Below are 27,498 nucleotides of genomic sequence, written 5' to 3'. Positions count from 1 at the left end.
GCGATGGTGCTAACCACCAAACTACTGCGCAGCTACCGCACCACCCAATAATTTTCATGTAGTCACTCACTAGAAAATCATGTAAGGAATCAAAGAACAGAAAGATGATTTAGTCTGTAAACTGACTGAACTGAGAGAGGAACAATTCCAGTGAAATGCACAGTGAAAGAGCATAAAATCAGTGTTTAACATCACAAATCAACCACATCACGCCTGGTGAAACGTGCATTCGGTGTTGTTCTCGCAGAGCCACAAATTACCTCCATGAATTCATCCGTCTATTTGAACTGGATCGAACAAAAAAACAGGATGACGTCACTAGAAATCTTTCAAAACACACCATTGCCCCGTAGCATGTGAGGTGTTTGTGTTACCTTGCCAGGCGTAGAGGCCTTCTTGGTCTCCCACATGCCGCGCTTGCTACCGATGTCACTCGGCTTCACATCCTGAAACAAATAAGAAAAAGCACAGGCATGCTGCTGTAAAAATACACAATAAGTAAAAGGTTTATTGTCAGAATTGCATTCAGCAGAAAAAATACTGAAAAACTATCAGGAAAGATGAAATATCAAAGATTCTGCTCTGTTCTAGTTACATGTGAAATGTGACATGGAAGGAAGGAAGGTAGACATTGCTTTTAGAAATGTGCCTGAGAACCACCAAATTGTTGTATTTTTAATCACCTGTTTCTTGTCACATTGAAGTAAGAATGTCAATAATTCAATGACATCTGTGAAAGAGTAGGAGTGTAAAGTAGCATCAAATGGAAATATGAGAACACAGCATTGTTCTTGAGTAGATGTACCAAATTGTTTTCCATCACAGGATGAAAATATGATTCCCAAACACATTTATTTTGCCTCTAATTAGTGGCAGTTGTGGTGAAATGCATGCAAAGGGGTACCTTTACTAGTTTGAAGAGCAGGCAAAGAACAGCAGGAAAAGTTTGCATGTGTATAGCTAAGAGAAAGAGCGTAATTAAAGAGGACAGAAAGGCAGGGGAAAAAATGAAACAACAGAGTAAATATACGAAAGAAAATACAGTGATATGAAGGTTCACACATGTACTCTAGACTGCTGTACAGCTTCATCCCATCAGGGGGAAGTGTTACTGCAAAAGTAACAGCAAGGTTGCAACTGCTACTTTGGCCAAGACGTTTGACACTAAAGATATCTCATAGCTCATAAATTTTGCTTCAGAACAATGTCACACGTCATTCAGAAATGCTACTGCATGTGGAAATAGTGTAACGTCTCCAGACGACGTGGTAGGATTAGCAGCTGGTGTCCTAATTCAAGAAAAGGACACTCTGTCCGTCAAGTACCCTTTAGAAATGACCTAATGTATTTATTAGTGTGATAACGTGTGTCCATGGAATAATATATAAAATGTTGCTCTTTGGTTGTTGTGTCAGTGTTGCGATGGTGGATAATAATGTCTCTATACGTGATATATGTGAATGGATTTGACCTTTTACCCTTCCCTGAAGGAGACCGAAAACATGGTCGACAGGTGGTGAGTCACAAAGACTGAAATATGAAGTCTGAAGTGAGTCAAAGACTAAAGCTGAGAGCACTGCAGTGTTCATGGGCTGTAATACAACAGTAAAATACCTACAGAGGCCGAAGTGATTGATGTTTAGAGGGGCGTAGAAACGGCTCTGCAAGAAGGCATGCTGGCATTCGGCCACCTGACACATAACTGCATCTCAGTTCTTTGTGGTTGGACTGTTTCCTCTGACAGTGAGAACTGATATTGTCCTCCTGTACAGTGATTTTCACACAGGTTTGGGATCAATTCATATATTTTAAAGCTTTGACTCAATGTAAAGACAAATGCAGAGAAGGTTTGCCAGCTGTTTCTGCAGGTGCTGTAAAGCAAACTGTCCATGTGGTGTCACTAGACTCCAGAAAGCAGCTCGTCCGGTCTTGGAGATCAGATCTAAAGTCTGCAGCCAACAAAAGACTGGCACGTTGATGTGCAAATGAGCACATTACCGTGCACAGAATGTCAAGGGATTACTCTGCTGAAGAACACTGGTGTCTAATTTACAATAGTGTTTGGGCTTGTGATCAAGACAAGGATTTATCAGGCCTTACTGCTGGCTTTGCTGCTGCTGCTGGTGATGCTGCTGCTGCTGGTGCTGCTGCAGCAGGTGTTGGTGCTACTGTCTTCTCCGCCTCTGCAGGCTTCGCCATCCAACTGTTGACTCGTCCAGACACACCTCCTTTGATTCCAGCCAAATCCTGGAAGAACAACACTTCAGATTGTCAATCTCACATCAGCAAACCTGTCCATCCATCCATCTCTCTAGCGTCGTTCTGCCTCACCTTGTTTGGAGGAGCTGGACTTTCAGAGGGGCTTCCAATGTTTCCTTTCTCCCACATGCTTTTGATGCTGCGTGTGCCTCCACTAGGAATATCTGCCATTGGAGACTTTGGGGATTTTACATCTTTGTTTCCCTGTGGAAAGAAAAGATGGAACCACTTTTACATGGGCAGACAGAGCATAACACTGAGTGAGGATGAGTGGTGGAAAATAACAGTACATTTAGATTTACTCAGGTACTGTATTTGAGTACAATTGTGAGGTGCTTGAATTTTATTTATGTAAATTTTATGCTAGCTTTAGAAGCTAAGCTAGCATATTTCTAGCTTTGCCTTGACTACATTCAGCAACAAAACTCTACTTAGTCTTTAGTTTATGAATCTAATACTGTCATGTCTTACAGGTTAAACACATTTTGAAAATGAGGACACTTTGTTGTGAACTGTGTTATTTCTGTGCTATTGGGAACATGTTCAATCTGGACTTTTGCTTGACTGAAAAACAGCTTTTATCTCAAAGCTGTCATGTCAATTAACTCTGGACAAACCACACTATTAACACAATCACATCCACAGTAACAGCTATCTACACAAATTTTGTGCAGTATTATGTTTGAGGTGCAGCATACAGCACCTGAATACTTTTGTTTGCCTCTCTTTTGATCGTATTTTCTGCTATCTTATTTGTTTCCTTGCCATTATCCATTTTGCATTGATATCCTTTTATTCTCTGAAAATATATTCTTTACACTATTCTTATTCTTTCATTATTTTTTACACGCTTCACAATAAAGGCATTCTTATTCACATTGTTGTCCAGATGAAGCATTTTTAAATTGTTGCACTGATGTCTTTACTAACATAAAGGCTATGAGGATGGTCGATATTCTCTATAACGTCTTACCTGGATGGCAGTATTGTACTGTTCCAGTCTGTTGCCAATCCTGGAGACAATTGGAGTGTGTGACATTCTGGGCGTGGTGCTGTGTGGATGGACAACGTGCTGGGCATTAGTAAGGTCGCCAGCTTGTGGTTTAATCATTTATTTATCTTGCTGCAGGAAAAAAAAACAACCTTTCTGGCTCACCTTTTCTGGGCTGATTTGCTCAGGAATTCTGCCTTCTCGCCAATCTGTACAAAAAACAGAATGGTTTGAAGTTACTAAAACCAGTCTGTCATTAACATGCACAAATAAATCTGACACGATAAAGCTGCCCTGGCTTCCCTCTTGGCTCACTGAGCAGAGGACCAGTCGCTCCGTGGGAAGGTTTCTCTGTACCCTGTGTTGATTAGTGCCTGAGTGATTGAACTGCAGATTTTGTAAAAAGGCAGCCAGAACACACAAACGCACACAGGGTACTGTTGTTCAAAATTAATTATACTTTCCATACACGCTCAGAATTGTCAACATCCCTCCAAAAATACCCCAGCAACAAAATTACCCAGTCATGGTCTTACTCAAGCACAGCCTTGTTTGAGAACAGCTCAGACGCCAGCTTTTATCGCTTTTTCTGCTCTTATCAACTTACAATATATAGCTAACATAAGAGGAATTAAAAACAGAAATTAAAATGGGAACAGCAAAACAAGCAGCCAGGAAGCATGTCGGACCAGAAATGGAAAACAAGAATAACAAATAAAAACAGATCTGCTGATATAAGGATGACCTCAGTGGCATTATGGGGTATAAAGACAAACTGAGCTTTCTCAAAGAGTGTTAGATGAGCGGATTGATATCACTCTCATGTCTGTGTGTTCACTGTGAAGCGACAGGCCAAAGCTGATTTGCTTAGTTTTACATAAAGTATGGAAAAATGGGAGCCAAAATAACAAAATCCACATGACAAAACTTCTAAATCTCACTAATTTCCAGTACATCATGCTTGTCTGTAAAAATGTTTGAGGTGTGAAAAAGACAAGTTGCAGTGCTATGACAGTTTTGCCTCAGTTCCTGGAGTCTCCACTGGTTGCCTGGCAATCTCATGGCAATGACAAGACTCAAGGAGCTTGAGAGGGGGCGCTGTATGAGCAGTTCTTATAATAAATCTGTGGGTGCTGGTGGAGGCATGTTGTTCCCTTCATCCAGAGCCAAGCAGCTGTTTCCCCCCATTTTCAGTTTTTATGCAAAACTTTGACTGTACAGACTTTGCATCAATCTTCTCATTGAAATTTGGCAAAGACAAAGGATAAACATGTTTCCAGAAATGCTGATCTATTCCTTGAAAACAGCAGTTCTTTTCTTTGTTTATAATTTGTATGGTCTGTACCTTACTATGTTTAGTGCTATGAGGTGACATATGTTGTGAATCTGTGCTATACAAATAAAACTGAACTGTTTGCAAATATCTGGAATCTGCTGCTATCTAGTATGTTCTGTAATAAACAGACAGCATTTTTCTAATCATTGGTATTATTTTTTTAATTGACTGGACTAACTGATACAATAAATCATTTTAAAAATGCACTACTTGAGTTTTGATACTGCGCTCTGTGGTCTTGAACAAGGTCCCGCCCACAGCACTTTCTGATTGGTTCCTCACCAGAACTAGCTAACCAATACTAAAGGATAAATGTTAACAGTTCTGTTAAACATGCATGAGACACAAATAAAAGCTTTTCAACTAAGTTTTGTGTTGCAGTTTGTGATTTTCTAAATTTTGACAAGATTTTATTTTTCCTGCAAGCATTACAAATATCAGTTATTTGTCTTCTTGATGGCTAAAAACTGGTATCAGCCCTGAAAAAAAATTGGTTGACCCCTGCTAATTGAAAAGACTTGTTCTTGTGCATGTCTAGTTATATTTTACGTTCATAGATCTCTCTTGGGAAAGAGATTGAAATTTCAATGAGATCATGAAATATTTATTCTAAAGATAATCATGTTTTATCAACTGTGTCCCTGAACAAGATACTGAATGTCTAAATGAGCTGTGGTTAGTGTCTTGCATGGCAGCTTCATCCATCAGTATGTGATAGCAATTTTGTTGTATAATGACAATAAAGCGCATTCTATTCTAAATGAAGAAAATGTGTTTTGTTAAATTGTGTTCCTCTTGTAGAACAAATCAAAGATGTCCGAACATTTGATTCAAACCTTAGAAGAACCTTTAGGACTGATAGCAAAAGCAGGTGCTGTGGACTCTTCCTCCTTCTGTTTCTTCTTCTCTGCAGCCTCAGCCCTCCTCTTCTCGATCTCCTCCTTCATCCTCTTCCTCTCCTCCTGCAACAAGAACACCAGTTAAAAACTGAACCTGTGTGAGTTTTTTCTCTGAGATCTTCCATCGGTGATGCAGAATCATGGAGCAAATCCTCGCCTGCTCTTTGGCTTTCTTGTCGTCCTGCTCCTGTTTCTTCTGTTTCTCCTCCTCCTCCAGGATCTTCCTTCTCCCCTCTCTCTTCTTCTTCAGCTCCTCCAGTTCTGCCTCTGCGTCCTGCTGTTTCTGCTTCATCTTCTCAAACTCCTCGCTTTCTGCGTTGTTTCGTCGCCTCTTCAGCTCCTGCAGTTTCCGCTCAGCCTCCTGTCGCTCCAGATCATCTGCCTTGGTGTTGCTGCTCACAAACATGCACAGCTGTTTAACTCACATAACAAACTGAGTGAATGTGAAGCTGACTGTAAGCACTGTCTGTCTAAAGTAAATGGTAGCCTGTTTGTCTTATTTTAAGCAAATAGAGCATTAAATTGGTAATTCAGTTTAATTCAGTTCCATTACATTGATCTGTACTTGCTTAAATTTTAAATGAATTGAACTAAATTGAACTGAACTACAGAAAACTAAACAAAACCAAACTGAATTGAACTGAACTGAGTTGAATTTCAACTGAACTGAGCTAAATTTAATTTAATTTAATTTAACTGAACTAAATTGATTAAATTAAACTAGTACAGATTATTGGGATTTGTATGTAATGGAACTAAACTAAATAAAACTGAACTAAACTGAACTGAACTAAAGTAAACTGAACTTTGAAAGGTGTAATTCAGAAACTTTGTGATGAGATTAGATTTCTGGCAAGATTTACCTTGATGTCTTTTCAAATTTCTTGAATTTATTCTCAGCAAGAGCGCCGTTCTGTTTTGCTGGTTCATTCTTGCAAAAAGAAGGAAAACAAATTCCATTTTATTTCTTCCCTATTAGAAAAGAACAGATGATGTATCCTGATTGGCAGTGAGTGTAGTTTTACCTTCTCCTTAAACCCAAATCTCTTTGGCTTCTCTTCCTTTAGACAAGAGAAAAGAGAAAAGAAGACACAGAAAGGATAAATGGAATAATGAAATGCTCAGTGGAAACAGACATTGTTTAAAATCCCACAAAAAAAAGCCATCAACCAGCGTTGGAGTCAAAGGCCTGGCAGTGACTTCAGAGCAGATGTAAGCTAAGACGCTGTGACATCCGTGATGCTGCCACCTCTTTAGTGCATGAAGGGAACAAAGCGGTGTGTCTCTATTGTGATCTGTGACCACAAAACCATATCATACAGCAAATATCTGCAAGCAAGAACAAAGCCTGGAAAAATAAAATGTGGTCCGTCTGTGTCATTTAATCTTCAGGATTAAGGATGTGTGCTACATTAAAATGTCTGCATTGTGCTATTTTACAAATGGGGGCATTAATACTGAGCCTTCATTTCAGTTTTCCAGGTTTTTGAAGCGGTCGACCCACAAATCACATCAATACCTCCTCTTTCTTCTTCTTCTCTTCCATCTCTTTCTTTTTGCGTTTCTCCTCTTCCTCTTTTTTCTTCTTCTCCTCAGCCTCCTTTTTCCTCTTCTCCTCCTCTTCTTTCTTCTTTTCTTCCATCTCTTTTTTCCGTTTCTCCTCCTCCTCCTCCTTCTTCTTCTTCTCTTCCAACTCTTTCTTCTTTCGCTTCTCTTCCTCCTCCTTTTTCTTCTTTTCTTCTATTTCCTTTTTTCGTTTTTCCTCTTCCTCTTTCTTCTTTTTTTCCTCCTCCCCTTTTCTTAGTTTTTCTTCCTCCTCCTTTTTCAATCTTTCTTCCATCTCCCGTTTCTGTCTTTCCTCTTCTTCTCTCTTCTGCCTCTCCTCCATCTCCTGTCTCTGCTCTTCCTCTTCTTTTTTCTTTTTTTCTTCCATCTCCTTTCTCTGTTTTTCTTCGTCCTCTTCTTTAAGCCGCTCTTCCATTTCTTTTTGTTGTTTTTCCTCTTCCTCTCTCTTCTTCCTTTCCTCCTCCTCCCTTTGCTGCCTTTCTTCCTCCTCTTTCTTCTGCTTTTCTTCCATTTCTCTTTGTTGTCTCTCCTCCTCTTCTATCCTCTGCTTTTCTTCCATTTCCTTTTGCTGTCTCTCCTCCTCTTCTATCCTCTGCTTTTCTTCAATTTCTTTTTGCTGCCTCTCCTCTTCTTCTTTCCTCTTCCTTTCTTCTTCCTCATTGTCAACATCAGGAGCAGCCTCTTCTTCGGCGTCTTTGTTTTCTGAACTGGGCTGTTCATCCTCCACTTCTGCTGCCACAGTTTTATCCTGAATCTCCTCCTAAAACATAAATTGTATTTATTCATTGTCATTTTTTTCTACGTATATGTATATCAGCAAGAATAAAAGAGTGGAAATAAAGAGACTGTACTTCATTTGTTGTGGTCTGTGTTGGTGATTCTTCAACAGATTCCTGTGAAAAGTGAAAAACATTCAAATATAAAACCCTTTTTTCTAGCATGTGTATGTCTTCATTCACAAAAAACCTAGAAAGACAACTTTACCTTCTCATCCTCCTTCTTATCTTCTTCGTCCTTCCTCAACGAGTTGGTAGCAGACGCTGATACCTCCTCCTCGGCGGGTTTCTCCTCCTTCTTGTCCTCCTCATCCTCTGTATGTTGCGGTCTGCTGCTGTCGATGGAGGTCTGATCCTCCGCCTCCACTGTGCCGTTGGTGGTTCCAACTGTGGGGTCGAGTTCCCTCTGCCTCTCCAGGGCCTCCTGCATCCTCTTCTGCCGGCGCTCCTCCCTCTTGGCCAGGCGCTCCAGCAAAGCCTGGTCATCATCTGCTCCTTCAGTACCGGCCGTGGAGGATTCGGTCTCCGTCACACTGAAAGAACATTGAATACAGTTATTTACAAAGAAGTGCTGCTTGAAAATTGAGTCCAATCAAGTTTAAGCCTCCAAATCCTGTAATTAAGTGTTTGGGTTTTTTTTGATTAACCCAAAAGTCTCTTTGTGGATCTTTCTGCCGTGGATACCCGGAGAAAAAAATCAATCAAAGAACCACACAACCGCTGGAAGCAGCTCCAAATGCTGAAACTGAAGGGAATTATCAATAACAGACTTTTCAAAATGGCCCTTGTGCTGTTGTTGCTGTTTTTTCTCTCCTTATGAAACTTTGATTCAACAGCTTGGGTGTTGATTAGGACAAAGAAACTCTTCACACGTCTTTACAAAAGTTCATTAAGTGGACAGAAAATCCCAGGTTCATTTATCGATGTGACCTGTTGATTGTGTTCATTTATGTGAATGTATATTAATGCTGCATCTGTTCTGGAGAATGAGATGCTGACTGTGTTTATATATTGTATTGGAGAGAGTTTGATGGGAAATTTGGTATTGTAATGATTCATTATTGTTATTTACTTTTTGTCTTTGCTTTTTTTGATTGTTTTTGTGCTTGATATGTGCATTTTGCAAAATTCTTTCATTTCAATTGCAGGTTCAACTACAAAAAAAAATCCAGGTTTCTGTAGAATGTGGTTTTGGCCCTTGGATGTTTCCATTTATGTCATTTTACCCATTCGATGTAAATAATTTTTGGGATATATTCATGATTTTGTTATCTTTTTTGTATGTTATTGAAAGTTGTCAAGCACATACGTGTTCAGTTCGGTTAAGAGCTGGTTACTGTGAAGTGCATAGATTTAGATTCTCATAATTTTCATCAGTGACCCTTCAGCCTTGTGGATAGGGGCATCCTGGAAGACATTACTCCTGTCAGGATAGAAATGTTTCATCATAGGGTGAAGATGATGATTAAGAACAACTTTGCATTGATTTCTGGGGATCGCTCTCGCTAAGGTTGCGAGTGGATCCAAAGCATGGCAGCAAAACGTCTCCTGAGCCAGAGGGTCAGAGGTCAACGGTTCTACATGCAGTCCCAGATAAACTTACCACAATGTCGAAGACATAGTTAGAAAACAGTGTCTTTTATGTTTTGTGTTAATGTATCTTATATGTGCCAATACTCAATAAACCAGTTTTTCTTTTAAACAGTCAGTGGTGTCCGTGAACCGGTAAAAAAAAAATCATTCTATTAGTTTTAGCTACCTAGCAATACTTTTGCAGCTGCTGACATGGCAGCAAGTACTGCTTACTTTCAGTCAATGATATACATCCGGCTTTCAACAGGGAACAGTCAAGTAAATACTGTATTACTGTTAATCCACACAGTTTACTGGCTAAATATCCACAACATCTGTCTTTTTTCCAACAAAAATCCTCAGGGCTCAGAACTTAAGGAGCAACTCTAGTCTGATCACAGAAAGATCAAAACCTCAGGTAAAAGGTTTCTGTTTCTTTGTCAGCTTCCTTGTGAATTCTGCCCTCGTGGTATTCTCTTAATTCTCTGCAAGCTGCTCAGACATTTTCTGCATTGTACCTGTTAGTATTGATCACATCAGTGTTTCCAGATTCCTCTAAATCTCTCATCTTCTTTCTTTCCTCCCTTGCACGCCTCCTTCGCTCCCGAGCTTCCTCCTCGTCATCGTCATTCGCGAAACCTCCCCTGAAAAAGCACACGTAAAAATGCGTGTTCATGAAAGAATCAAAGCACATTGTTGATATGATAATGAGAAAAATAGGTTTAATGCGTAGTCCAAACTGGAATTCACTATATTTTCATTTCATGACCTGGATAATTACACAGAGATTCAAAAGATACAAAGAGTTAACCTAATAGTGATGGTAATGGGAAATTACTTTAATAGTACATTTGAGGTTACAAGAATTTTATAAAATACATACATCATTGAGTACTAAATTGAACTTTTCAGTTGCATTTTCATTCATAGTAATGTATTTTGATATCACCACAGAATTGTTTGTAAAACAAAACAACAAACAGCTTTTCAAAGATGGTGTAAAGCAGACATGGGCAAACTACGGACCCCGGGGCAAATACGGCCCCTTGGGCTTTTCAATACGGCCCGCAAAATAATTTTGTCAATATTAGAATTGACGAAATGACAGTAAAGACCACATTCATTTAGCCTTCCCCTGCAGTACCCGACGTTTCTGTTGACCCCACTAGATGGCGCTCCAGACACAAGTCACCTTTGTTAGTTTATTTTCTCTTCTTCGACTTTGCAGCTGCATTGAGGCCTGTTGTAACAATGAGTGGATCAAAGAGAAAAGAAAAGTCGACAGTGAGTGTCGAGTTTTTCAGAAGGAGTGGACTACTAACTATTTTTTCGCTGAAGTCCATTTAAAAGCTGTATGTCTTATTTCCAATGAAACCGTTGCGGCTTTTTAGGAATACAATGTCAGCTGGCACTTTTCCACAAAGCATGCTAACTACGCTAGCAACCAGTCAGAACGGACAGCTATGGCTCGGAGTCTGGCAGCCAGTTTACAGACTCAGCAAAATACGTTTTTCGGCAAATTAAGATTCAAGAGTCAAACACGAAGATAAGTTATTTGCTAGCATTCAAAATAGCAAAGGCTAGCAAGCCTTTCTCCGAAGGGGAGTTTTTGAAAGAATGCATGGTAGAGACAGCAGGTCTCCTGTGTCCAGAGAGCAAAAACAAATTTGAAAAAAATGAGTTTGTCACGTAGGACAGTTACTTGTCCTGTTGAACTAATCGACAAAGACTTAACCAGCTCGTTGAATGAAAAAGCAGAGTCCTTCAAGCTATATTCATTAGCACTGGACAAAAGTAATGACATAAAATACACTGCTCAGCTTTTAATTTTTATTAGAGGGATTCATGAACATTTTGAGACAACGGAGGAATTTTTGACCATGAATCCATGAAGGGGAAAACACGAGGAGAGGACAGGATGTCTGGGGTCATCCAGAGGGTGAAGCTGCCGTGGTGGAAACTCGCCAATGTCACCACGGATGGATCGCCAAACTCGACAGGAAAAAGGGTCGGGCTGCTGAAAAGAATCCAGGATAAGGTGAAGGAGGAAAACCCTGAGCTGGATATGATTTTCCTACACTGAGTAATCCATCAGGAAGCGCTCTGTAAGTCTGTTTTGCATCTTGATCATGCCATGAAGCCAGTCGTAAAATTCGTTACGTTTATGCAGTGAGAGGGCTTCAGCATCGTCAGTTCATTAAATTTCTTGAAGAAACTGATGCTGATCACCAGGACTTACTTTACCACTCTCATGTCCGCTGGTTAAGTTTGGGGAAAGTATGTCAGCGAGTGTGGGAGCTCAAAGGCGAGATTAGCTCATTTTTGGAGTTAATCGTGAAAACACGACAGAGATTGGCTGTGATTTTGCTTTTGCCGTGGACATACTGACCCACATGAATGAGCTGAATGTGAAGCTGCAAGGGAAAGATCAATTTGTGCACGAAATGTACACAAATGTGACAGTCTTCAAAGCCAAACTGACTTTATTCTCAAGACAAATATCAAAAAAATCCTTCACTCATTTCCCTACACTGGTGACGCTGACAGAGGCCAGTCGACATGTGATGAATTATAAGGAATCACTAGACGACCTACATGGAGAATTCTGTTCTCTGATTTTGAAAAAAAATTGACAAGACACTTGAGCTGGTATCATGTCCCTCCTCACAAGACCCAGAAACAGCACCTCAGGAGTTGCAGTTGGAACTGATCGATCTTCAAAGTGAGTCGGTCTTAAAGAAGAAGTTCAGACCAACACCACCATCCCACTGAAACTGAATGTGAGTATTCTTTACTTTATCAATATTATCTTTAAAATGTAATTCATAATAGTTTGCACAATCTACAACCATCTGAATCACCAACCAAGGCTGGGTGCTTTTTAAACAGACCATTCCATCTCAAGTTGATCTCAGAAGACATGACAGATATGGGAGATGCCACAACTGAGGAAAAATAGACTTAAAAAAAAAAAAGCAAATTCTTTGTGCTGCTGTCTTTCTTCCATCATCCTCATCTCTCTCGCATCCTGTCATTGACCTTCATCCAACTGTGAGTGTATCCACAGTCAGAGATTTTTCAGCATGCCTGGCAGTATCTTTCCGAGCATTACCAGGCTTTATGAGGCAAGGAGAGAGCTTGAAATGGCCCATTGATAGCACACTGCTATTATTTCCTCTGCTCTTCCTGAAGCCGCAGCAAAATGATTTGCAGATGTTGTTAGAGGAAGAGGTGGATGGGAACCGCAAGAATCCATTCTGTCTTTAAAGCAGAAACAAAGACCCAAACGAGGTGGAAATCCAATAAATCTGCAGGTGAAGGTTCATCCAAATATCGTGAGTCACCTTGAGAAATCACTGAGGAAGAAATCTGAGCAGATATTGCTCCACTCTGAGCTAGAGGCCTGCTGACAGAGTGCTGTCACAATGTTACAACCTGAGGGATGTGAAACGCTATAAATGGAGGGAAACATGATGAGAGCTACTCGGCTAACAGGAGCGAGATGAAGGAAAGAGACTCCGTCACAGTTTGATGGTTTCAGAGCAGGCTATCAAGCGCCGAAACAAAAATGATAGTGAAAACATTCCAGCGTCTGTGACATTTAGAGAGGAGCCGGGAGGCAGAAAGGCAGGGCAGGCTGGGCTGGTCGGCTGGCTGCAACACTGTGAGAAAATTGTAAGGAACGCTAAGTTCTGTGTGGCACTGATAGGACATCTGATATGACAGCAATGGACTTCTGAACCTGGAAGAAGACTAAGTATTGAGCTGTGATTGGTCTCTTGATTAGGTGGTCATTATCCCCACATTATAAAAGCAATATGTATTAATTAATCAGTGTTTGATCCTTTATTTTTAGTGGCCCTGAATTTTAAAAAATACCTGCAGCAACTGTCCTAAATACTGTAACTCTGCCCCATAGCTAACTGAATTGTGCACGTATTTGTACTTGTCGTGCAATGACACTTCAGTGTGTGTACATTTGTATATTTGTATGTGTTTAGCTTTCATGTGTCTCTGTATTTTATATATAAAACATGAAGCATTACTAGCCTAAGAAAAAAAACCTCAAGGGGACAATGAAGTATATTACATTTTATCGTATCGTATCATAAGGTTTTGCATCATATCGTATGATATTGTAAGATATCGTATCGTATCGTATCGTATCGTATCGTATCGTATCGTATCGTATCGTATCGTATCGTATCGTATCGTATTGTATTGCATCGTATCTAGTCAGGTTATGTAAGTTATGTTCTGTGTGTGGGAGTATGTGAGCATGTGAAAGACATCTCACTCTGAATTTTCCCCATTCCTTTAAAGTTTTACATCACTGCTCATCATATTTTGAGATACAGTCAAACCCACTCTACAGTACAGGAATTCCTGCCAGCACCACCTCTTTAACAGTGTTACATTTATCCGAGCACAAAGAGAGAAGGAGACGACAGAGGGCGAGAGATAAATCCAAACAGCAGCACAGCTGACTGACTCCCTAATGAGAGAAAAAGGCAGAGAACATCATTAAGGTGTCATCACCAGAGAACCATCCAAGATCTGTCTGCTCCACTCCGCTGTTCCTTGTGAGACACACAACTTGCTCATATGAAACTAAATCAAACAACACATGTGCACACACTCAAACCCTGAGCCACCAAGCATCTGTCTGTAAGACTTTGCATGACTTATTAGAGGACACAGAAAAAAGATGTGAAGACAAACATTTTGGAAGTCTTGAACCTACACGGTTCATTGCATCATAAAGTTTGTCATCAAGAGCTTTTAAAGTGTTTCCACACCACACAGGATGGATGGGACATGTGAGCCGTGAGAGCAGAAGTTGTGTAATAACTTTGGTAACATTTCAGATGTGGTTTATAAAAGTAGGAGAATATGAGCTCCGGCTGATCAAATATAAAATTTATCAGCTTTTTTGTGAATGTTCAGTCAGAAAGTCAAACACTGATGAAACTAATGAGAGTTTGACTTAAGACGGTGTTGTGCAAAATGTCCTCTGTCCTTTTATAGTGTTTCTATTCGCCTTTTTTTTAGCCTGAATTTCTTTTGCGATTCACTCACATGTCCATGTGTGTGTTTGTGTGCATGAGCACTTTTTGCAGATATATTTACATATTTGTGGAGAGATTACTTACTTTTCAGTTTCGAGGCGCATCTGCTCTCTCCTCTGCCTCCTCAGCTCCATGCGGCGCTCAAAGTCATCGTCCATGGTGCCCAAAAGATTCCCCTAGCTGTCTCACTGCAAGACACAAACATGAATCACATGTGTCTCAAATTTAGTGCAGCGCATAGTCAAAATCTCATGCCATCATTAAGGGAATTTTCGAGTTTTTAAAGTAACAAACCGTCACCATTACAGGGCAAGCATAATTAATACAATTTTAAAAGCAGCTCATAATCCCTCGAACAGTAGAAACACATCACAGAAGGAGACCACCCAAGAGAGCTTTGTGACATATGTAAAAAAAAATTAAATCTTCAGTGCCCGTTGGTTTACAGTACCTTAGCAGTAGCTAAAGTTTAGTCCATGGGCAACAATGTGTCGTCTCCTGTCATATATCAGCTTCTACAGTCTGGTTTATATCTGAGCCCTTCTGCTGCACAAAGAATTCCTGCTTGTTCTTTCAGCGACTTTAACTACCAGAAAAGGCAAAGCCTGCCTCTCTGCTCCCCTCTTTTTCTCTCTCAGCCTCCCTCCTCCTCCTCAGCCTCCCGTTCTCTCTCCCTCTGTCTCACTTTTCCGTCCCTGAGCTCTGACTCCAGAGCTTCTCAGGCTTTGGTTTGTCTTGTCCTGCTTACTTTACTCTGTCTGATTTACAGTGGCTTTCGTCAAACGTGTCTGTTTGTATTTATTCAGGTTTTTTGCAGAATTAATCCGACTCTCTAAAACCAGCACCCTTATCGCCTTCTCTAACCTTCTCTCCATCACACTGTTTGGTTTTAGGCCATTAATCTTAAATCAACTGATAGTACAGTCTTTGCTGCCAAAAGCTACAAGCCAAGTCTCCAATACACGTTTCACCAAGGAAAGTATAAACTTTTAACATATTCACAGAACAGGAATCCTAATCTCAGCAGCAAAGACGGACTAAAATAATTTTCTTTTTTGGAAACCAAACAAACAACCAACTAAGTAAAATAGCAAAAAAAACTTAGTGGCCAGTTAATTCTTTTTACCAGCTATTAATGATCAGAATTAAAAAAAAATGTATTCATCATTTCTTTATTAGCATTCAAAAAGGACAATTTCTGTTGCTTTAATACACTTGAAATTTGCTTGTTTGTCTCATCTGTTGTTACTGTAGCTACCTTTCATGTAAAAAGAGATTACATAAAGAATTACTTTCCCATGTCTTGAATACTGATGTCCACAGATCCACTGGACAGACTCAGTCTGCAAACATTTCTTTGAAGTGTCGAGGTGGACAGATGTCCTGGAAAACACCCCTCATTCGTCACACCGACCCTTATCTGTGTTTAATCGTGTTTAGCGCTCAGATTTGCTGTGACTCCATGGCATCGGACATGATGATGAATGTGTTTGAAATCTTCAAAGGTTCTCCATTGTAGATAAAATGATAATTCTGGAGTAAGATTCCCCGAGTGTGACTACAGCAATCAATTCAAAACCCAGAGCCTTTAATGAAGTAATAATAAATCTGTCCTTTGGCCTGGAGTAGTGGGGCAATTTCCCAAAGCTGAGGCACTTATGTAAGACCATAACAGCCTGTGCCAAGTCACTCACTACAAACCTCCTCCTGGCTGATACAGAGCAAGAAATTAGATGCTTTATCTTGAAGGTTTATAGGTTGTAATTGTTAACTGAAGAAACATGGCTGAAGAATATCATCCATTCATTGGTCTTAAAACTGCTTAAGTTGACTTGTATTAACGCCTTTAGTCTGGAGCAATGATTTCAAAACACTGCCAATGAAAGCTGATGTCAAATTTACTTTTTTCTAACAATGAACACTTTGCAGCTGCAGAATTAGCAGCTGCCATCAACCACTTTTAACACCTCACGTTTGTCAGTCTCTGGTGGTAACTCAAGCCAACAGATACAAAGAACTGCCGTGTGAATACAGGGGACTCTGAAATGGGATTTTTCAAAGGTTTTCACTCGGAGGATTAACAAAACCAATAATCTGAGCCAAAAAAATATATATTTTTCTAAAATTCTGAAATAAATATGAAGAGTGATAAAAGACCATATATGTGAGTGAGACAAATTGAGTATTTTCCTTTGTCATATCTGCAGATGTACTTTTAACCAATTAGTTTAGCATGATTTTTTTTAATTCACTTCTTCAAAGATGAATAGATGGTCTAATTATTCTATACAGTTACATAAGTTTGCAATTTCCATTATCAACAGACAATGAAAGTCCAACCCACTGACTGTAAACGTGTTCACAGACATTACTGGTTTACTCAGTTAATACAGTCACTGCACCGCTTTACTAGCCTAGCCGCGCTAGACAACCCACGGCAACAAATTTAATTCTCTGCCAGGGTGGGTCTAGTTAGCCTCGGTAAGCCTCGAGGTTCAATGCTCCTAAAACTGGCCGACGAATCACAATGAAGTGTAGAGTCAGAAGGCGGGCGTAACTAAGTGAGGACAGAGGCACGACGATTCTGACAGAAACAATTAGCCTAGCCGCGCAAGACAACCCACGGCAACAAATTTAATTCTCTGCCAGGGTCGACAACAGTCGTTGAGCTCCATTAGCACCGACTCTGAATAATCTTTCTGTTAACATGTCTGTAATATACTTGAGCTTCACCCATTGACTGTATAAATAAGGCTTCACCGAACTACCGCATCCTCTGATTGCCGGCGCCCTAGGAACTACGTCAGCCTATTCGTTGCGTTGATTGGTTGTATACCTACCCAGTTGCTGCAGAGTGATTTGAAAGACAACCTTTTAGCCCGCCTCCCTCCCTGTCGAGAGTTCCTAGACCCTCGTGTCTTCAGACCTGGGTCTCGCGCGTCTAGGCTACCGCTTCACCACTGAGATATGAAAATTTGTAATTCCATTTACAAAAATAGCATTATTAAAGGAAAGCTTAAGGAAAATCAAGACTCAAGAAATAATTTGTGTATCAGTACCAGAAAATATATTGATCTAAATGTTTCTTTACTAATCACTGAGTAAGAGAAAAATTATTAGGTTCTCAGCACTGAGAAATTGTTTTACATTAGAGCTGCTGCTGATCCTGTTGTCATAAATAAATTGGAATAAGCGAAGTCAAGCTCACAATTAGGCAAACATACTTTGATTATTGGCTTTGTTAAACCTCTGAGAACATCTGAAACAAAGAGAAGGAGAAAACGGTATCAAAATATGTCTTTTAAGGAGAAATCATACAAATTTCCATTATCAAGCCATCTTTTAGTCAGATGGTGGCTTAATGTCAGACTTTGATACTGAAAATTAGTCCAAAGATACTGATAAAGAAAAAAAAACTCATCATTGCCCTCATGGACTTCACTCTGTTTAACTGCATTGATGTAATATATTGGAAATATATATCTCAACAAGACCTAGCCGCAGTATCATCTCGGTCATATAAGGTCGTCCCTTTATTTTGGTTCCAGTATCTTCAGCTCTTCAGAGGAGCCCACCAACAGTGACCATAATGGAACACAAGCGTGTAACAGTTTAGTTTTCACAATGGTCAATACCATATACAGTCACTAAGACTTACAAACAGAATGGGCCAAAAGAGGCCTTTTTCTACAACACATCTGCAAGTAGACAGTTTGGAGCGTTCCAGGAAAAGGATGACACTCTTTTTACACTTTGTTTCACTGGAAAACAGGAAAGTAATTTACAGCCATATAACTTTTGGAGAGCCATGTCTAGATCTCGGGGTATAAACCGAATCCTTGCATGCGTAATCCCAGGGCACAGACTTGTAAACAACTCACAGGGATTTGTAAATGACTTTGTCAATAGGAGTGTTTCGCAAATCTGTGTGCAGTTTGTAAACCAAAGTACAGACGTGGGTCTTTTTCCCAGCTGAGCCGATGAGGACTCTGCAGTAATGTAGAATCAGCAATAAAGATGAGGGTACTTTAAAATCTGAATGATCAGACTACAACATTTTTAAAATTTTCATCAACGATTACCCAAAAACAAAATACGATTGTTTTGGGTTTGTTTGTCAAAATGAAATGACATTCTATTAAAACAACTGTCACTATTAGCAAATGAGTCAAGCAGCAATAAAGGTGCATGTGTTACTTTCATTTGCAGAGCTGGTGCTCATGTGACACGATACATGATGCAAATTTCAAAACGCTCAGACATCTCCTTACCACTGCAATGTAGCGTGATATAAGCCATTTATTAAATAAGGATATACATGCTCACAAATGCTAAATAGGGTGTGAAAGGAAAGCTTTGCCACAATCTGTCAGACTTTTGTAAACAGTTTCTATTAGTGACCAGAACTCACCAACTTATAATTCGTGTAAACGAAGTACAGACCCTGTCAGAGAATGACCAGAGTCCATCTGACTAATGTGGAACGAAAGTGAAGTCAGTAACTAAGCACTGGAATGCATATCGGAACCCCCTCGTCAAGCTTGATCCACTATTTGTTTTATTTACTGAACTGCAGGTGTATGCTGTTGAAACACAAAGCGTTAGTTCAATGTCAACAGATTTGGGGGATTCCCACCAGATGCATTTGGCCAACACACATTTCTTCATCATTACACACAAAAAGACACTGCCACTGTTATTTTTTGTGCTTTTGGTGCTGTGTTGTCATTAATATTATCACTCCATGAACCATCATTATCATCGATTTGACATTTTACAAATGCTTTACACAGACATTTTATTTCTCCAAATCCATGGAGGTGAACTTTTCACATCTTCCCTGATTTAATCCCTCTTACAGTTACACGCGAGACAAACTGCTCTCCATCACTCCCTCACAGCTGTGGACCGGTGAAGGTCTGGAGGTGACAAAGGTTGGTTTGTGTTTCTGAGGCAGGAGCTGGAGCATTATGAAAGTATGACTGACATGCAGGCGAACACCTCACAGACGTGTCAGAGTTGTGTTTGGATTGGCCAGAATCCAGCAAGGCCAAAAGAGTTCTATATTTCTCAAGTTTAAAAACTCACCATCTCACAGCGAGAGGTTATTGCCTTTCTGCCCACTTTGTGCACAGATGTGGATGCACACAGGCATTAACCTGTGAGTTCCCCATAACAGCTGTCCCATCAGTCACTGGACAGATGATTTGTATGGTATGTAGCTGGCATGAATAATTCCTTCTCTAGCACTGAACTAATCCAAATGCAAAAACATAACCCCCTTAGCTGGAAGCATTGATCATAATGTCACTTTAATCTAGACAGAAATGTTTGCTCGCACCAACCTATGGCACGGAAACTGTCCATCACTGTCCTTACACATTCAGTACATAAGTAACACAGGATTTCCCTCTGCAAACCAGGCTTTCTGTCACAAGATGGAATCAAGTGAACAAATCATTCCCACATGACAAGTGCCCAGGACAGATCCTAACACATATGAACATCTGTAAATGATTTCTTTCAGCGGGACCAGCTCTCCCTTCTGTGGCCTGCTCTGACTGCCAGACACTCCTGCAGGACCTCTTTCTCTCTCTCCCCACCTCTCCTCCTGCTTTCATGGAGCCAAACACTTACCAGACGCTGCTCATGAATATTCATATGAGTGTTTGCAACGAATCAACCGTCACATGAGAAAAGCTGCATTGACGAGGACACAGTTCTGGCTTCTGCTGCTCTCAACTAGCTGCTGAGTAGTTACTGACCTCATGTAGCTGAACGGCATAAACATGCAATGAAGCCTGGCAATAAATGGTCTTATATGGATTCTGTCAAATGTCTAAATATACCATTTTACATTTACTGCTAGAAATCTCAGCTTTATTTGGATGTTCAGCTACAGAAGGACACTGTGACAGAATTTGACCTTTAAAGGAATGACATTTTGGGAAACAGAGTCACTCACTTTCTTACTTTGTGCAACAAATAAGACATGAGAAGATCAATGTCAACCTAATGTCTGTACATTACTGGCCCTGGCACAATCAGCAGGCTATTAACCATTAGCCTAGCTTAGCATAAAAAGTGAAAGCTAAAAGAAGCAGCATGGTTGTTGTTTCAAAATTCTGTCTTCTACCACCAACTCACCAAGTGATATACTGCGTTATTTTTGTTCAATATGTTCACAAATGGGATGTCTGTTCCTGTGTGCTTCTGTGCATCATCTCCACTAGTAGCCTGCAACCCAATAGGTCCTATGCAGGGAAACCTTGTGTCCTGCCACACCACAAAAAAGTGCTCAGGAACAACTCGAGACAGACATAAGAATTCTTTTAACTTCCCAAAATCAAATACTGCTGTGATAGACTGTGAGTTTTTGCTGGCATTGAACCACATTTTATATTAGAGGATGGCATCTCCTTCACTGGCTATGTCATGCTGCTAAATAATAAAATACACGCACAAAAATCAAACATTTAGCGTATAATACATCTGAGTGTTTTGAGAGTCAGTGAGCACAAACAGAACTTTACATTTAAACATACAGTCAGCAAAAAACAGCTGCAGCTTTTGAAGAAACACATTTTCCAAAGCTGACGTCTGGTCAGTGAGTAGTATAAACTGAAAAAACAACAACTCACTTTTATGGAAGTTGCTCTGGGAGAATATTCAGGATCAATAATAAATGTCTGGCTGCATCTACAAAGTAATGTAGGAGAAAACATTCATAGGGTTCAAACAAGTTCAAGAAAGTGGGCTAAAAGCAGGTTTCTGGCATATTTAGATAGAAATGACTGAATACATAATTTGTCATTAGAGTCACACAAATATAGCTCATCTTTAGGCAGTGACTGATGTTAGAGGCATAGAGCTATGAAGCTAACCAAAGGACTTATTTAAATTGATTAATGGATTGAGTCTTGAAAAAATATTTGGCCTTGGGAAGTATCTAATTCTAGCGTTGCCCATCAAAACATTTAAATCACAGTAGCCTACATTTGAGTCCTTTGTTTCTGAAGCCAACTAGGATTTAGCCAGAGAAATCCTCAAGTGGTCCACTGAAGGTTAGAATAAGTCCCATAATGCCATTAGTGCTTGGTAAGCAACACAAAAGTTAAAAGCCTTTCACTTATAACCCCATAATTACATCGACTGCATGGCCTTCCTTTGTTTTCATCTCAGCTTTGTGTACACACCATGTGTTATTTGTGTATTGTCTAGCTTTATAATTACTGGCTTGATGCTGGCGTCTCTATAGAGTGTCTACAAATGCGTTAATCAGACATCAAAATGAGGCAGAGAAAGACATTCTGCTCTGTTCAAGGCCGCTGCTAATGCATGATTAGCATTTGGTTTGGCAAGTTAAAGTAGACCAATCAGGAAATGTTCAGGAAAAACATAGACAGCTGGATGTTACAGACTCATTCTTTTGTAATCAATCCTGCACCATTATCAAGACTGATGCAAGCAGACATCACCATTCACTGTTGCAATTCAACTTACTGTTCAGCCAGTTATTGCTTAGGATTTTACTGTAAATAATGTCAGAAGAGATTAATTTTGTAATGTTGTTGCCTGTGTAGCTGTTTCTTCTTGTTTCCGGTCTTTGTGCTGTAGGTAGATGCTTTTACATTTATTGTACTTGTTGAAGGCAGAGATACTGCACATTAATACTGTAGCTCAGGAAATTTAAAAAAAAATCCTGTGAATATTCTCTTTGCAATGTTCTCTTATAAAACCTCAACTAAATACACAAATCATATAGCATGTATAGGTCCTCTCCATGTCCCATAATCAGACAAGGTTGCAGTTAAAAGTGCTTCAACACACTTATAGATAAACAGTTGCCAGAGAGGCGTTTGCGATCAGTCACAAAGCCACAGCTGCTTACTGCACATGACCAAACATGGTCACATATGAAAAAGTCCATGACCAGGATACAAATTCCACACATTTTACAAGCCACAACATGTTGTGTTGGTGACCTTTTCCTGTGCCTCATTAAAATGTTTGTGTGCAGTTTGGCTGAAACGGAGTGTGTTCTGTTCTGTGGCTGATAGCCATCGACTGGTGAAGTGAAGACCTGCAGCTATTTATCACCTTTGTGCAAAGTGATGGGCTCAAGTCCATAATTACGTGGCAGGTGGAAATTGCGCTTTGCTTGCTGATAAAACAACTTTGAGCCTGAGTGATCATGGGCCGGAATTAAACATGTCTGGTGACACAATGTGATAAATTAATCCAAATTGAAAGCATGGCCACAGTCTCCTCCTCATCTGGGGACTCAATGGAAATAGATGCAGCTATGTGCACTCCCTGTTCCGCATCCCATGCAGCTCAGATGGCGTACTCGGCCTCCTTTTAAGGAATTACACAGGCAGTGTTAGTTGTAGTGTCCCAGCTTGGCAAAGTGCAAAGCCGTGGACAGAGAGCAAGGTTTACTCTAGGAAATACCTGCTGCTATACAAAGTGGCAGCCCAAGAATAGCCTATTTCCATTGTGATCGACGTAAAGCAGCTTTCCAGAAAAACCACAACTGGATGGCTTATGTCATTGTTACTGTAGATAAGTATTTTATAATATTAGACATTTCAAACTGTGAATAAGTCAGAAAAGGACATCTGAGATAAATCTATCTATAAATTACTCTGCTTTACACATCACATGCAGTGTGTGGCAGACTGATCAGTGGTGAATGACTCCATTAACGTTGGAGTCACTAACGCTCACCTCAAACCCTCCTGTAATTTGCGCAAGTGGAAAACCATTTCCTCCCCCATGTAGAGCGTCTCACCTGTACTACTAGAGAGCAGTCGGCCTTCCTCTCTGTCAAATCGCACCACTTTTTAGGAACAAAGACTCGTTTGTGCTCGAACCAAAACATCAGCAGCTGAATTCCCCCTGTATCGGTTTCTCGTTTGGCAAATTTGATTCACAACTTCTTTTTAACGACTACATTTTAACCCAAACTGTTTAAAAAAGTCCTCAGTGCTTGTTTTGAAAAGACAGCTCATATTCCTCTCTCGCTTGTCACAGGCTCCATGCAGACATTAGCATTTGGATCATGCTAATTTGATGCAGGATTTCTCTTTTTTAAATTGGAAACATAAGTCAAGCACAGCTAAACACGTCATTAAAAATAAATCTGTCGGCTCTTCTTTGTGTTGTTGGTCGCTGACTGTGTTTACATGCATTCATACCGGAGGTTTATAGAAGGCTTAAAGTCAGAATAACTTTTACACTTCATGCATGAGCAGCTGTTTTCACTTCCATGACTCAAAGACATCCTGATTTTACTCATTTAGAAGGATGAGTGAGGATGCTGTGGAGGTCCAAACACATTTCCAATCCTAAAGGATAAGAGCCCGTGGTCATAAACTCACACACTGCAACCCCATGCGGTTGTAGCGTTTATCTTCAATACCATCTAAGGAATAGGAGTCAGACTTGGCATGTCCAGCACAGCAAACAGTGAGTCTACGCCAGACGTCTGCTCAATGTATGAGAAACAGAAACTGAAGACAAATAACAGTTTTGACTCCCGTGTTGGACAGAGCAGACAGAAGTGCTAAACCTCCATGAAGGGAAAATAAAATATCTGGGAGTTGGAGAAAGCTTATGTGCAGAATCTTGCACTGACAAACTGCACATTTCTGCTTCCAATTACTCCATGAAAAGAAACAAGACATTCTCAATTTCTCTGCCACAATTTGGAGTTGTGCAGGTTCCACCTCCTTAACGTGATTTTTCACGGGCAGCTGCGATGCAACGCCTTCAAATTGAGGTTTCTCCGCAGACATATGCCTAATAATGAAAGACTGACATTTTCAATGTTCCGAATATCTCTTAAGGGGTTAAATTGGATGATCATTTGCTGAAAGAAATCATTATTTTAGTGATTTTATAGTATAAAATCAGGTTCAGAAACATTTCACGTACTACAGATTGAGTCAAAAATTTGCTAAATTTCAAAAATATCAAATTTCCTTCACAGTATAAAACATTTTTACTCGTCAAACAAGTATTTTATACCACCTTCACTTTGATGATCAGACTTTAAAGGATCCTTCTGAAGCTAGTGCAAATAGCTTAAATAAATAAAGGGGAGACATTTCAACGCCCCCTCTCACATTCTTAACATCCTAATAGAAACGTTGTACTACTTTGTCCATTCTTTAGTTTCTTCCCCAATGAATGTCTCCAATTTATATTTGTGGTATATTGCTGAATGATTCACTTGCACATTTTTAAACGCATGGCTCTAACTTTAAGACTGATATATCCTGATTTAATTATTGCCTTTTCCGAGTAGGTGAGTTATCTATACAGCCTCATTTCTGTCAGTAACTAAGTCATGAAGTACGCATTTGGAGCATCTGTTCCGGATAGTATTTCAGAAGAGCTGTGACATTTAACCCATTATGTACCTGCCTTGCAATCACATCAAATGATGCATAGAAACCAGCACAAATTCAGCAGTCACTATTGCTTGTAAACATCAGCTCAACTCTGATTACAAATCTCTATTTTTCTCTTAGCAAAATCTCAAAATGCACAAAACAGAGTCCCTCTTTCTCTGCATTAGCCATTAAAATTGCATCGCACACGAGGATCATTAAACTTACCAGCTTGCAGACCAAAGTAAAAGTAAATGTTCCTGCTGGAAATCAGCAGATGAAGAGCGTCTCGAGGTTTATAAGTGCGCCATGCAGTGTGCAGCCCCGCCTGCTCCAACTGCAACTCGGTGATTTTCACACAGGCCTGATGTGTCTGTGCATCAACACAGTTTAACTTTAGGGATGTTTACAGATTGTAATGCAACTGAATTTTCAAGTTTATACAGATAAGTGCTTCAATGAGCTCTCGGTAATATCAGTCTGGCGTTAGTGCATAATGTTGATGATCATTCACTCTTTAAAAATGCAGAGAACATAAATCATCGATCAGAACTTTGTGTGTAATGAGTTTTCTGGATGATTAATAAAGAGCTTTTACATCCGTTCTTGCTGGTATGATTGCAGGTTTGTTATAAAAAAGCTAAATGTACTTTGGATTCCAGTGCTAAATCAGCTAGGATACAGACCAGTGGTAGATTAAAGGTCCTGTATTGTGCTATTTTTCATCAAACCAGTGAAAGTTTCACATGTCTCCCTACTGTGTCTTTCTATTTTTCAGCTCAAAATAGTACAAAAATGGTTAATTTTACCATGACTGCATGACTCCTGGTTTAGTCCTTTATCAAACAAGCTGTTCCAACTTCAAATGCATTTGATTTGCTGCTCACTTCAGGAGGAAAACTCTCCCTGAAGTTTCATGAAAATATTGCTGAATTCATAAAACAACCATCATTTTTAACTCGTGTGTTTGGTTAGTTTGATAGACGATGAGTATTTTAGTGGTGCAGAGTAGCTGCTTGTAAATGGCTCTGAAGTGGCTGCTGGTTAACGTGTAGTCTTAATGAGCTGTGTTTCAGTCATTTTGGCCATACTTGTTCTGTCAAAATGTTCCAATTACGACAGCTTTGTAGCAGTTTTGTAAGAAAGTACAGTATATGTAAGCAGCAGAGAAACAGTCAGATGTCACGGTCTGACACTGATACACAATTGGTGACATCAAAACATAATATCTCAACCAATCCTTGTTAATTAGTTTCAATTTGGTCCTAAAGTTTCCACCATCTCTGGATGTCCCTCATTTTCACAGCTTCGTCAGAGCTCTGACCTGTGGGTGACAGATCAAAGCTAATGGTAGCATTGGCCAACTAAGCTGCACAAAGCACTAAGAATTTTCTTTTAGTTGTGATGGCATTACCATCAAAGAAAAAAGTAACTTCAGTTCCTCAAATGCTGGGAGTGCATGGACACTCTTAGAGTCATTTTAGAGTCAGCAGAAGCTCTGAAAAGTATATAAACCTGGATTGAGAGTTGAGAGAGCTGTCGTAGCAGCATTCTGCACGATTATACAAAGTTTGAGCTGGACGACTGTCGGTTGTAGCAGCTCAGTGAAGTTCTCATTGGCTTGTAAAGTTGGAAGGCTGTCTAGTTGTGAGGAGGCATTAGGAATGCCAGAAATAAACATCTTGCATCTTATATCAACAACCACAAAACAGTAAAATGTAGATTTTTGTACAATGCGACCTTGATCCCTACAGTGAGGGGATCTGATGACTTGACTCCACTTTTCCCCTCAGAGGGAAGGATCACTGTAAATCAATGCAAAGTTTTTCTGAGTGAACACTTTTATCCAGTCTGTCTTGATGTAAATTGTCTCTTCCAGGATGACAGTGTTCACATCCATAGGACATGAGGGGGGCACTGAGTGGTTTAATGATGATGAAATTTATTTGAATCATGCTTCCCAAGTCACCAAATATCCACCAAACTGAGAAGGACTTTGGATCTATGTGTTAGACAGCACTCTCCACCACCATCAACAGATAAAATGATAGTATGGAAAAATGGGGTTCTATGCCTCCAGTAGAGTTCAGAGAAGCTGAAAGACGTCAAGGTTCAAAGAAGCTATTCTAGCAGCATATGGTGGCCCCACGTCTCATGTTGAATTTCCTTAAATTTGTCAGCCATCTGCATATTAGATGTATGGTATCACTGCTGCCACATAGCTAGGAATGAGCATCATCGTGTTGATCACAGAGTCCATTTAAGAGCATTTCCATCCAATTAGAGGGTTTCTTCGTGGCTCGGCCCCACTGGTTTGGCCAAATTACAAAAGTGGTTGAGAAATGAAGAGCCACTCCTCTGGATCTATCTGTGGAAACCAAACAGACTCAGTTGTTTATTGTTTCCAGCGGGCTCAAGGCGACCAGAATCCAAATTGCAGGAATGTCTGTACTTCCCAAACAAGCATTATTGTTTGTGTCCTGATTTGTTCCCATTGCTCCATCACAAAATTTACCGACTGTATATCACTGTGACATGTGAGACGCCTTGCTGTTGCCAAATGATTTAATGACCTCCGAAAACAAAGCTTTAAATGAAGCATGAGACACACACATAACTATTAATCACTCAAG

The 27,498-nt window shown here is 40.0% G+C and overlaps 1 protein-coding gene across 5 annotated transcripts in view; it reads right to left on the bottom strand.

The window, feature by feature from the left end:
* cald1b (caldesmon 1b) overlaps positions 1 to 25,170 on the bottom strand; it is a 30,953-nt gene extending 5,783 nt beyond the window's left edge. For 2 of the 5 annotated variants that reach the window (XM_051952410.1, XM_051952411.1), the window contains exons 1-16: positions 14,920 to 15,076; positions 14,553 to 14,656; positions 9,918 to 10,043; positions 8,036 to 8,360; positions 7,903 to 7,944; positions 7,005 to 7,811; positions 6,511 to 6,546; positions 6,349 to 6,416; positions 5,643 to 5,877; positions 5,423 to 5,548; positions 3,416 to 3,459; positions 3,233 to 3,311; positions 2,332 to 2,463; positions 2,101 to 2,247; positions 375 to 446; positions 261 to 287 (exon numbers count right to left, since the gene is read on the bottom strand). In XM_051952410.1, coding sequence (XP_051808370.1) covers positions 279 to 287; positions 375 to 446; positions 2,101 to 2,247; positions 2,332 to 2,463; positions 3,233 to 3,311; positions 3,416 to 3,459; positions 5,423 to 5,548; positions 5,643 to 5,877; positions 6,349 to 6,416; positions 6,511 to 6,546; positions 7,005 to 7,811; positions 7,903 to 7,944; positions 8,036 to 8,360; positions 9,918 to 10,043; positions 14,553 to 14,626 — 2,322 coding nt within the window. In that variant the 5' untranslated portion in view covers positions 14,627 to 14,656; positions 14,920 to 15,076 and the 3' untranslated portion in view covers positions 261 to 278. Of the gene's footprint in view, positions 1 to 260; positions 288 to 374; positions 447 to 2,100; positions 2,248 to 2,331; positions 2,464 to 3,232; positions 3,312 to 3,415; positions 3,460 to 5,422; positions 5,549 to 5,642; positions 5,878 to 6,348; positions 6,417 to 6,510; positions 6,547 to 7,004; positions 7,812 to 7,902; positions 7,945 to 8,035; positions 8,361 to 9,917; positions 10,044 to 14,552; positions 14,657 to 14,919; positions 15,077 to 25,093 lie in introns of those variants that run through there. The other 3 variants (XM_051952408.1, XM_051952409.1, XM_051952406.1) reach the window with 3 other exon arrangements.
* Positions 25,171 to 27,498: the final 2,328 nt, after the last annotated feature.

This window comes from Acanthochromis polyacanthus, chromosome 8 (assembly GCF_021347895.1).
Source record: "Acanthochromis polyacanthus isolate Apoly-LR-REF ecotype Palm Island chromosome 8, KAUST_Apoly_ChrSc, whole genome shotgun sequence".
Lineage (NCBI taxonomy): Eukaryota > Metazoa > Chordata > Actinopteri > Pomacentridae > Acanthochromis > Acanthochromis polyacanthus.
The sequence above is the reverse complement of the archived record's forward strand: the minus strand, read 5'-3'. Positions and strand labels throughout refer to the sequence as shown.